We start from the raw sequence: 12,329 nt of genomic DNA, 5'->3' as shown, positions 1-12,329 counted from the left end.
ATGGGCTCGTTGCAGCAGGTAGATGACAGCATCGTCGACTCCTAAATGGGGCTGGTAGGCAAATTGCAAGGGGTCCAGAAACGTCCTCACCTGTGGCCTCAGCTGGGCCAAGACCAGTCTCTCCAGGACCTTCATCACATGAGATGTGAGGGCGACAGGTCTGTAGTCTGCTGGGTCAGATGGTCTTGACTTCTTGGGGACTGGGACCAAGCAGGAGGTCTTCCACAGCAGCGGGACTTTCTCCTGACTCAGACTCAGGTTGTAAAGGTGTCGTAGTACAGGAGACAGCTGGCTGGCGCAGGTCTTCAGGATCCTGGGTGCGATACCATCAGGACCTGCAGCTTTACGCTGATGGAGTCTTTCCAGCTGCCTCTTTACCTGGCCTGTAGTCACCGCTGAGGGGGGGTTGGTGCAGATGTCATCAGTGTAGGAGGGGGGGGGGGGGGGGGGAGAAGGAGGGGGGGGGGGGCAGATGGAGAGGTGCTGCACTGGAGAATGCTGGGGGGAGGGGGGAGCCATTCGGGACAGTGTGGATGTGTGGGGGGCAGGGGGAGTAGAAGGGGTGGCAGGCGGTGAGCTAAACCTGTTAAAAAAGTTGTTATACTGGTTTGCTCTGTCCAGGCTCCCTGACATCTGCCTGTCCTTCCCCTTCATCCCTGTGATGTGTTTCAGTCCGGTCCACACATCCCTCACACTGTTCTGTTGGAGTTTGGCCTCCAGCTTCCTCCTGTAGGTGTCTTTACATGTCCTCAGCATCTCCCTGAGTTCGTGCTGCACTCTCCTCTGCTCCTCTCTGTCTCCAGACATGAAAGCCCTCTTCTTTTTGTTAAGAAGTGCCTTCAGGTCACTGGTAATCCAGGGCTTGTTGTTGGAGAAGCAGCGTACGGTCCGGGCTGGCATAGTGGTGTCCTCACAAAATTTAATGTACTCTGTGATGCAGTCAGTCATGTTATCAATGTCCTCCCCATATGGCTCACAGAGTACATCCCAGTCTGTCGACCCAAAGCAGTCCTGCAGTGCCTCAGAGGCCTCATCTGTCCACCTCCTCACCGTCCTGGTGTTCACAGGCTGCCTTTTCACAAGAGGAACATACTTTGGAGTCAACATGACCAAGTTGTGGTCCGACCTGCCGAGGGGAGGGAGGGCTGTTGCCTCATATGCATCCATGGTGTTAGCATACAGGAGATCCAGTGTCTTATTGTCTCTGGTGGGGCAGGCAACATATTGCTGGAAGTTGTTTAATGTTTTGCCCAGAGAGGCATGATTAAAATCTCCTGTAATGACCATGAATGCATCCGGATGTTCAGTCTGTAGTTTAGCAGTGACAGTGCTGATGACTTCACAGGCCACTGCTGCATTAGCTGATGGGGGGATGTAGACAGCAATTAACATGGTGGACGTGAACTCCCTCGGCAAATAATACGGGCGCATTCCCACAGCCAGCAGTTCAATGTAGCCAACACAAAACTGTGTGTTTGTTAAAAGCCAAATTAAAGTATATTGTATGTGAATCATTGTGTGAACAAGTCAAAGAAGTCAGTAGAGTTTGCATGTACGTCTGTGTAAAGCAAGGTTAACATACAACTTAACGTACATACAATGATTTAGCTATACCAATATCACAACAATGATACTTAAACACACATAAACCAAATCATTGATTACAGGTCAAATAATTTGTACTTAAGTCCTTGCTGATTTTCTTATCTGAGCCCATTTCATTGCCACACAGTCCAGTTGAGGAAGGGGAGAAGTATTTTTGGTGGAAAGGGTGTCAGAAGGTTTGGTTTCAATAATTTGCTTTTTTATTGCTGCTTTTTTGGCACGGCCCTATCACTACTGTCGTGGCAATTTTGACAACTGCACTAAGTTAAAGGGTGAGCTGGCTAAACACAAAGCACTCAATACTCTGTTCAGCAAGTTGTATTAGCACATTCATATTCCATACACCGCACAATCCCGAATGGCCCTTTCACAGTACAACAAAGTCCTATGCACCGCTCGACTTATATCTGTTGTATTTCCTAACATTGATTCTTCAGCAAGTCTCAGTGTGGTCCTATCTTCTTGCCCTATACATCACATCAGGACAGAGTCCTCTGATCTACATGTTCCCCTCAATCATGGTGTTATCAGAGTTAAGTTCACAGTGAGTTCCCACAAGGCCTAGCGTCTTGAATATCAATATCAGTAGGTCGCAGCCTACTTCATGTCCCACCATGACAGGAAGTACCAAATTTCCTTCACACTACTAACGCCACCTTCACTCAGTTCTCCTCTGGTATGACTCCCCCAGCGCAGCTAACTACTCGAATTTTGCACGTTAGCAGCTGAATTGGGGTGGGATGATTGGGCTTTAGAGTGTATATTTTTCAAGGGGTTAGACGAGGCAGTGAAGGATTGTCTAGTTGGTAGGCCTATAGGTTCATAACCCCATAATTGACTGGGCCACAGGTAAAATAATAAATTGAAGTTTTCAATGTCATTCCTCATGTCTAAAATGTGCTCAACCCATGTGCTCTCAATGACCCAGTACTGCTCCACCAGAACCCCCTGATCTATCCTCTGTACCCTCAGTCTACCATGGCCTTGCTGAGGTATTAAGCAAACAGCGACCCTTGTCCCTACCTCCTCACAGGCCCTATGACTTTTCCATTAAGCTTCTGCCAGGAGCTCCACTACCCACTAGCCGGCTCTACAACCTCTCTGCTCCCAAACGTGGAGCCATGAAGAACTGCATTCTAGAGTCACTCAACTTGGGTATCATCCGTCCATCATCCGTGCTGGTATCTTTTTTGTTGACAAAAAGGACAAGACACTGAGACCATGCATTGACTTTAGAGGCCTTAAAAATATCACTGTTAAAAAAAAAGTACCACATGCCACTCATAAACTCTGCTTTTAAAACCCTCCATGGAGCCACAATCTTTACAAAGCTGGATCTACGCAATGCCTACCGCTTGGTTCAGATTAAGACAGGGGATGAGTGGAGGACAGCGTTCAACACACCTCTAGGACACTTTAAGTTTCTTGTCATGCCATTCAGATTAACCAGTGCAACAGCCATTTTTCAGGCTACGGTCAATGACGTTTTGAGAAACTTCCTCAACCATTCCATGTTCGTCTACCTTAATGACATACTCACATTCTCCCATAACCTTAAGGAGCACATGGTTCATGTGTGACAGGGTCTCGAGAGGTTGTGTTAGAACAAACTGGTTGTTAAGGGTGAAAAGTGTGAATTTTATGCCATATCTGTTTCCTTCTTGGGCTATATTGGAGAGTGGACAGGTGAGGATGGACCCAGCCAACATCAAAGCTGTCACTTAGTGGCCTAGACCCAACAACCAAAAACAACTCCAGAGGTTCTTGGGATTTGTAAATTTCTACCACTGGTTCATTCGCAGCTACAGTGAGGTAGTATCATCTTTGACCAAGCTAACGTCTCTGTCTGTGCCATTTGTGTGGAAAAATATGCCTTTCAGGAGTTGAAGAGAAGGTTCTCTTCAGCCCTTGTCCTTGAGCAGCCGGATCCCTCTCCCCAATTCGTCATGGAGGTGGACACTTCGGATGTGTTGGTGTGGGAGCCGTGTTATCCATTGAGGCACTGGCTGGAGGAAGCGGACACACCTTTCACGGTATGGACAGACCTCAAAAATCTTGCATACATACAGAATGCTAAGAGACTGAACTCTCGCCAGGCTAGGTGGCCATTGTTTTTTGGGCGCTTCAGTTTTTACCTTACTTACAGACCAGGGATCAAGAATGTTAAACCTGATGCTTTTTCCAGACAATTATGTAGAGACAGTGACCTACCTACAGTCCCAGACACCATTCTTCCCACATTCTGCCTGCTGGGCCTGCGTTACCTTGCATACTAACCCTGATCCAGACGGTGGTCCTTCAGATCGGTTGTTTGTGTTGGTTTCTGTCCACACTCAGGTGTGGAGTGGGATCACACATCTCGGTTTTCCTGCCATCTGGGGACTTTTACCACCCTGACCTTACTACAACGCTACTTCTGGTGGCCTTCCATGGCTTCTGACACAGTACCCGGCCGTCCTTGGTCATACATCGTTGTGAACTGTGTGACCGGACTCTCACTTTCACAAGGTAAAGACACTTAATTTAATTATAGTAGACTGTTTTTCAAAAGCAATGCACTTTGTGGCCCTTCCAAAACTGCCATCATCTGCTGAAACTGCTGCGATCCTAGTGGACAATGTGTTTTGGATCCATGGGATACCTGTGGACCTTATTTCAAACAGAGGGCTTCAGTTCACATCACAGGTCTGGAAGGAGTTTTGCCGTGCAGTGGGGGTGACAGCGAGTTTATCCTCAGGCTAACACCCTCAGTCAAACGGCCAGACGGAACGGGCAGATAAGGATTTTGAGACCGCCCTTCATTGCATCTGTGCCCAGAATACAGCTACCTGGGGTACTCATCTTTCTTGAGTCGAGTATTAACATAACACACTGACTTCTGCTGCCATTTGGTGTCTCTCCACTTGAAGCCTCTCTCGGTTACTTACCACCCTTATTTGTGTTTGCACTGATAACCTCAGTCTCTTGGGTCGTGCATTTGGGTCATTTTCAAAGAAAATTAAATTTTATTTAGATTGATTTTAAATCTCTTTAGTTTCTGAAATTCATTTGAAAGTTGAGGCTACACAGTGACCTCCCCGTTTTTGTTTTTTATGGTCCTCCTGATTTTTATTTGCGTACAGCCTACTTAATATATCATACAATCTGTCAAATAAAAGTAAATTATGGAAGAAGCATTATTTTTTATTGAACTAAAGTTGCATTTATCATGATTTTAAACAGAACTGAATGGAATTTAATTGAATTTAACATCAAGGTGGTCCCTCGTTTTTAATGGAGTTCTGCTGATACCAGCTCAGAGTGGAACTGTGCAGCAGACTGCTAACGGTTCATGTCCTGCTTTAATTTTTGTTCACCTTCATTTGTTGATTACATCTTTCTGGTTAGTACTAGATAAGTCCCAGGACCCCACTCCCACTCCTGCAGTCAATATGGTACAAACATAACAAAAACAGGGATTTATTCACCTTGTATTGTACCTTACCTAACATATCAGGTATGGAATTCATCTGCAGATGGTCCAGTTCAAAATTAATGTAGGGCTGTTTTTAGCCTGGCCAATCGCCGGAAATGCCTTTTGCTTTTTTGCAAATCTGAAATATATGATTTCTGTTCTGATAGGTTGAGTAGATTTAGCAGAAGAAGAGCACATTTCATAAGCGGCACACGTTATAAAATATTTTTTCTGTAAAAACATGAGGGTATGTGGTGTTCACAAATTGGCAGTTTAGCCGATGAAAGGTCCTTGCAGTGCCCGCACAATGTTTAAAGTTCATATTGATCATATTGTGCTTTATAACCTGAAGTTGAACTTGACCTAGAATAAGCAGGTCAATTATTAGGGCTTTGCCTTAACCCTGCAGCAGTTTTGAATGCAATGTGGTTCAATTGTTGTTGTTTTCTAAGGAAATGTAAAAAACTTAAGATAACAAACTTATATTGTCAACAAAGGTAAACACCTAGGGTGAAAGCCTCAGGAGTTTGATTAAGTTGTTGACATGATAACTCTTGGTCGAAGAGTTAATGAGATCCATGGAGGCCGAACAAATGTCATAAAGCATTCTGTCCAATTAGAATATTTCACTACACAACTGATCTCTGAAGCTGAGCACAAATAAGGGTGCAGTTGAAGGACAGGTATCTGTAAGTAAGTAAGAGACACAATCAAATACATTCTCTATGTTGCAATATTCATAGTTAAATTTATTTTCTCAGTTTAATCATTTGTGCTTGTTGTAAACATCTCAGAACTGCCTTATGTATTGATGGTTTTATTTGTGACATTCTTCATGGATGATGACTTAAATGTGACATATATAACTCTAGCTGGATATGTGGCAATGGGCAAATACAGGTTTTTATATTTTTTTATTATGTTTACGGTATATTCTCTAGCAATGTGCTTCAGTGTCACCATTGTGTACCTTATTTGTATACACAGGAAATTCCATGAGCCAATGTACATTTTTATTGCAGCTTTGTTAATGAACTCTATTGTTTACAATACTGCTATGTACCCAAATTTGTTAATTAACATTTTGGCTAAAAACCATATCATATCAAATTCAGCCTGTCTCCTTCAGTTATATGTATTCTACTCCCTAAGTGCTGCAGATTTCTTTCTGTTGTCAGCCATGGCCTATGACAGGTATGTTTCTATATGCAAACCTCTGCAATATACCGCTATCATGAGAAAAAACACTGTAACTTTTATTTTGTTTCTAGCTTGGCTTGTTCCTTTGTGTGAACTTGCAGTCATAGTTATAATGAGTGCTAACCAAAAACTCTGCCATTTAACTTTGAATGCAATTTTTTGTAACAATTTAGTTTACGCTCTCCACTGTGTGATTCCAAGAGCAAGAGTTATGTTTGGTATGTTTGCTCTCGTAAGCATGTCAATTTTCCCTTTGTTTTTTATATACTTTACATATATCAGAATACTTACAATATCCTATCAAAGTAGTAGAGAAGTTAGAACTAAAGCTTCACAAACCTGTTTACCCCACTTGATAGTTTTAAGTCTCTTTTCCTGTTTGTGTGCATATGATGTAATTGTCAGTCGACTAGGATCTGATATACATTTCATTATGACTTTCCAAGCATTTTTGTATTATCCTCTGTTTTATCCAATTATATATGGGCTAAAAATGAAAGAAATCTCTAAACACCTAAAGAGGTTGCTTTGTCAAGCCAAAGTAATGTATTAAAAGTGATGTTACTGTGAATGCTACTGATGGTGTGTTTCCATGCTGTAATATTATCTTTATGATGCATCATGGAAACAGTAAAGAGTATACTTTCAGTTTGAACAATGTAATGATGACTCGGTATGCTGCAGTTATTCATGTCTTTGTTAATGTCAACTGTAGTCAATCACAGCAATCTAGCCACCCGAAGAGGAAGCATATGACTTTGAATGGCCTATCCCAAAGTTTCTCTTATGTGATAATTTTGTTTCATAGGTTTAATATGAGAAATATGGATATACAGTAGAGCACTGATTACAGAGGGCGGTGTTGACAAGCAACCTTGCAAGAAAAAAAATCTTCAACACATTAGCAACAATAACACACTATAGTAGAGGTCCAGGAATAAGCACATTTCCATTTATAGAGAATAGATCATAATTAAAATTGTTTGTCTGATCCATTAAAATTTGTCATTTTGAATTATTACATTGTATGTGAATATTTCTGCAAATTGGGGTCCCTAAACTGTCTGTGGGTTGCATACATTGGATATAGATATGGAAAGCTGAGACTCTTGTAGATTCAATGAGCCCAATTTTCTTCATGTGGGATGATGTTAGTTATTGAAACTTGAGCTCAGTGTATAAAATGAGCTGCTGTGACCTCTAGGATAATCACAGCCTCAATTAACTTTACAACCACAAAATAGAGGCCTAGAGCATTTAGAGGATGGTTGCCATAAAATTGCCAAAATAAAAAAATTCCAAATTGTTTGAAATTTGGCTTTTCTGGGGACGCAGATCTGGCATGGCCAGAACCCCCCCACACACACCTCTCTTCTCCGTCTCCACTCAAAGGACAGGTCTGAGGCCCCCTGCAGAGATCTCCCTTCAGTGATAAGTAACCCTACAGCCACATAGCCTAGTAGTAGTGATTCGTGAACACAATGTTTACTACTACAGCAGCCAGCAATAGGGGCCAAGACAGCAAATGGACAACAGCAGTGACCAGCCTGCACTCAGATCCAGCAAAGAACTGCTTGATCCCACTCAGAAGCGAACCTTTAACCCTTTTCTGTGCCTTTCTTCACAATCCTTCTCATTTGGAGATTAGTATGTACTGGGCTTTAGATAAGGTAGAAACAAGCAAAAGGCTAAGCACAAGATTTTAACCTGTATCAATGATTAGGTTTATGTGTGTTGTTAAGTATCATTTCTGTGATATTTGTGTAGCCACATCACTTGAAGTTGAATGTCATTCAAGCCTTGCTTGACACAAACACAGAGCTGTAAATGCAACTAACTCAATTTACTCTGGCAAACTACTTCACAAACAATATGTCTAACAAACACACAGCTTTGTAGAGGAATTCAAAGACTGCACATGATGATTTTATGACCATTTGTCTAAAGATGTGCCAGTTCTGACCTTACCCAGAAAGCCATTTTATAAATAAATACTTTTTGGATTACACATGGTGTCAATTTAATATTCTAAATATATGAGTGATGCCAATCTCTTCTATAAAAAGAAATCTGAATTCCTCCAACCATAACTAAATATGAATATGACAATTTGGTTATAATGATTAAGTTTGTTATTAATCAGAGTTCCAAATAAATAGTTTAGTAACTTTATGAGAATTATTTAGTTGAATTGGCTGTATTTTCTCTGTTTTACAGAGTGGTATCCCATTTTGAGGTGTAGGGATTCATAAATAAATGATACCTTGCACAGGGCATCAAATATGTTTTTTTTTTTTTTTTAAAAGGCTGTTATCATTAATGCTATCCCCCCTTTAAGGATATCAAATATGTAAGGATGAACCTGAGCAACTTGTGTGGGTCTTACGGTTCAAAAGTGTGGTTAGATTATAGATTTGAATTTTAAATAATAATCATGAATATTATTAATTATAATAGTCATCACTCGTGGGGCACCACCCTGTAAAACAGAAAAAAGATAGCCAATTCACCTAAATCAGTCTCATAAATTTGCTAAACTATCAATTTGGAACACTGATTAATAATTAACTTAATTATTATAATCAAATTACCATATTTATATTTTGTAGTGGTTGAATGAATTTGGAATTAGAATAGAATAGGTTGACATATCGTTCACAGTGTACAACATTAAATAGACAGCATGTGTATTCCAAAAAGGTATTTATTCTAAATAAACCAGTCAAGCCAACCAAAAGCTCACCAATAGTGTTGAGGGAGAAATGGCCTTTTCCTGCCTTGGATGACAATGGCCATGTGCTGCTGTGCAGCCAATACAAAACTGTGTGTTTGTTAAAAGCCAACTTAAAGTATAATGTATGTGAATCATTGTTTAAACAAGTTAAAGAAGTCAGTAGAGTTTGCATGTACAACTGTGTAAAGCAAGGTTAACATACAACTTAACATACATACAATGATTTAGCTTTACCAATATCACAACAATGACACTTAAACACACATAAACCAAATCATTGATTACAGGTCAAATACTTTGTACTTAAGTTCTTGCTGATTTTCTTATCTGAGCCCATTACATTGCCACACAGTCCAGTTGAGGAAGGGGAGAAGTATTTTTGGTGGAAAGGGTGTCAGAAGGTTTGGTTTCAATAATTTGCTTTTTTATTGCTGCTTTTTTGGCACGGCCCTATCACTACTGTCGTGGCAATTTTGACAACTGCACTAAGTTAATGGGTGAGCTGGTTAAACACAAAGCACTCAATACTCTGGTCAGCAAGTTTTATAAGCACAATCGTATTCCATACACCGCACAATCCCGAATGGCTCTTTCACAGTACAACAAAGTCCCATACACAGCTCGACTTATATCTGTTGTATTTCCCAACATTGATTCTTCAGCAAGTCTCAATGTGGTCCTATCTTCCTGCCCTATACATCACATCAGGACAGAGTCCTCTGATCTACATGGTCCCCTCAATCATGGTGTTATCAGAGTTAAGTTCACAGTGAGTTCCCACAAGGCCTGGCGTCTTGAATATCAAGTAGGTCGCAGCCTACTTCATGTCCCACCATGATAGGAAGTACCAAATTTCCTTCACACTACTAACACCACCTTCACTCAGTTCTCCTCTGGTATGACTCCCCCAGCGCAGCTAACTACTCAAATTTTGCACATTAGCAGCTGAATTGTGGTGGGATGATCAGGCTTTATAGTGTATATTTTTCAAGGGGTTAGACAAGGCAGTGAAGGATTGTCTAGTTGGTAGGCCTATAGGTTCATAACCCCATAATTGACTGGACCACAGATAAAATAATAAGTTGAAGTTCTCAATGTCATTCCTCATGTCTAAAATGTGCTCAACCCATGTGCTCTCAATGACCCAGTACTGCTCCACCAGAACCCCCTGATCTATCCTGTGTACCCTCAGTCTACCATGGCCTCGCTGAGGTATTAAGCAAACAGTGACCCTTGTCCCTACCTCCTCACAGGCCCTATGACTTTTCCATTAAGCTTCTGCCTGGAGCTCCACTACCCACTAGCTGGCTCTACAACCTCTCTGCTCCCAAACGTGGAGCCATGAAGAACTGCATTCTAGAGTCACTCAACTCGGGTATCATCCGTCCTTCATCCGTGCTGGTATCTTTTTTTGTTGACAAAAAGGACAAGACACTGAGACCATGCATTGACTTTCGAGGCCTTAACAATATCACTATTAAAAAAAAGTACCACGTCACTCATAAACTCTGCTTTTAAAACCCTCCATGGAGCTACAATCTTTACAAAGCTGGATCTATGCAATGTCTACCACTTGGTTCAGTTTAAGAAAGGGGATGAGTGGAGGACAGCATTCAACACACCTCTAGGACACTTTAAGTATCTTGTCATGCCATTCGGATTAACCAGTGCAACAGCCATTTTTCAGGCTACGGTCAATGAAGTTTTGAGAGACTTCTTCAACCATTCCATGTTTGTCTACCTTAATGACATACTCATATTCTCCCACAACCTTGAGGAGCACATAGTTCATGTGTGACAGGGTCTCGAGAGGTTGTGTGACAAGGGTTGTTAAGGGTGAAAAGTGTGATTACCATGCCACTTCTTTTTCCTTCTTGTGCTATATATTGTGGTGGACAGGTGAGGACGGACCCAGCCAAGATTCAAACTGTCACTTAGTAGCCCAGACCCAACACCCGAAAACAACTGCAGAGGTTCTTGGGATTTGTAAACTTCTAACACTGGTTCATTCGCAGCTACAGTGAGGTAGTATCACCTTTGACCAAGTTAACATCTCTGTCTGTGCCGTTTGTGTGGTAGAAGACGCCTTCCTGGAGTTCAAGAGAAGGTTCTCTTCATTCCCTATCCTTGTGCAGCCGGATATTAATATCTCATACAATTGTTGTATATGTTGTTGTGGGAAAACATGACCAAATAGAATAGAGAAGGAAATAACTTCTAGCAGAGAACTCACTGTCACTCAGGTATGGTCCACCAATGAAAACTCAGCATGATGGGCAAACAATGGTTTGTTGCCGAACAGGAAAGTCACATTGACCTGCTGATATATTTCATGTTACAGCCCTCAGATTTATCGGATGTAGACTGTCCGCTGATGAAAGATGAAATCATTGACTGACTAATTTTCCCTTTGCATCTAAGCTACTAGCATTGTAATTTTTACTCACTATGTTTTGTTCTATATATATATATATATGGAGTCATCTGCATATAAAGACACCTGGTGGTTTTGGTTGCCTCTGATCATACCCCTGATTCCTCCCTCTGATTTTAAGGTTTGATGGCCAGGTTGAACAAAAAAAAATGGAGAATCTACAAGCCTGTGCATTATGAGCCGTTACAACTAGGAAATTCCACTCAATGCAGATCCTGCAAGCCCCCCCATGATTTCTGTTCTGACAGGTTGAGTGGATTGAGCAGGAGAAGAAGAGCACATTTCATAAGCGGCACACGTTATAAAATAATTGCCTGCCTGGCACAAATGCCTGGTTGGTCTTGTGATACTCTTCCCACATTCACTGTTTCTAGTTGTCTGTCACATACTTCCTGTCTGTCCCTGCAGCCATATGCCCACTTCCTCAAACCAGTTTGATCCCAGACTTTCACATCCAGCCACTCTCTGCTGCTCTGCAGTAACCTCTTTCCTGCTGTCCCAGTTACCTGAATCCCCTGTAAACTTGCTCACACCTGTTTCCACGGTCATTTTGTCAGCCCTGCAGGATCTTATCGTCTCTTTACTGCTCACTGCTTGCCAAATCATCAATGTTGCTCATGTCTTGATTTCCAGCCTCTGAACCATGTTATCAGAACCTTGACCAGCAACTCACCTGAACACTTACCTGCAGCTACCTGCGGTAATGTTTAGCTGCTCCATTCCTGTTTTCATATGGAATCATTACTGCTTCTCTTTGGACTTATGTCATTTACTTAAAATAAACCCAGGGACTGTTCCTGTCTGCTCAATGTGCGTTTCACCAACTTGCATGTCATAAAAAAAAGTTTTATTATGGACCATTAAGGACAGCACTGCATGCTAACTAGGTGACAGGCTCTGCA

The 12,329-nt window shown here is 41.7% G+C and overlaps 1 protein-coding gene across 1 annotated transcript; it reads left to right on the top strand.

The window, feature by feature from the left end:
* Nucleotides 1-5,894: 5,894 nt before the first annotated feature.
* On the top strand, nucleotides 5,895-6,844 carry LOC131972269 (olfactory receptor 10J5-like). Its single transcript, XM_059334073.1, has one exon. The coding sequence runs from the start codon at nucleotides 5,895-5,897 to the stop codon at nucleotides 6,810-6,812; it is 918 nt and encodes a 305-aa protein (XP_059190056.1). The 3' UTR covers nucleotides 6,813-6,844.
* The last annotated feature ends 5,485 nt before the right edge of the window (nucleotides 6,845-12,329 follow it).

Source organism: Centropristis striata, chromosome 5 (genome assembly GCF_030273125.1).
Source record: "Centropristis striata isolate RG_2023a ecotype Rhode Island chromosome 5, C.striata_1.0, whole genome shotgun sequence".
Classification (NCBI taxonomy): domain Eukaryota; kingdom Metazoa; phylum Chordata; class Actinopteri; order Perciformes; family Serranidae; genus Centropristis; species Centropristis striata.
Note: the sequence above shows the minus strand (reverse complement) of the source record. Positions and strands in the feature narration are given on the sequence as shown.

What these genes read in the sequence shown, in the direction of transcription:
- LOC131972269 (XM_059334073.1), top strand. Translation starts at nt 5,895, where the DNA reads ATGGATGATGACTTAAATGTGACATATATAACTCTAGCTGGATATGTG.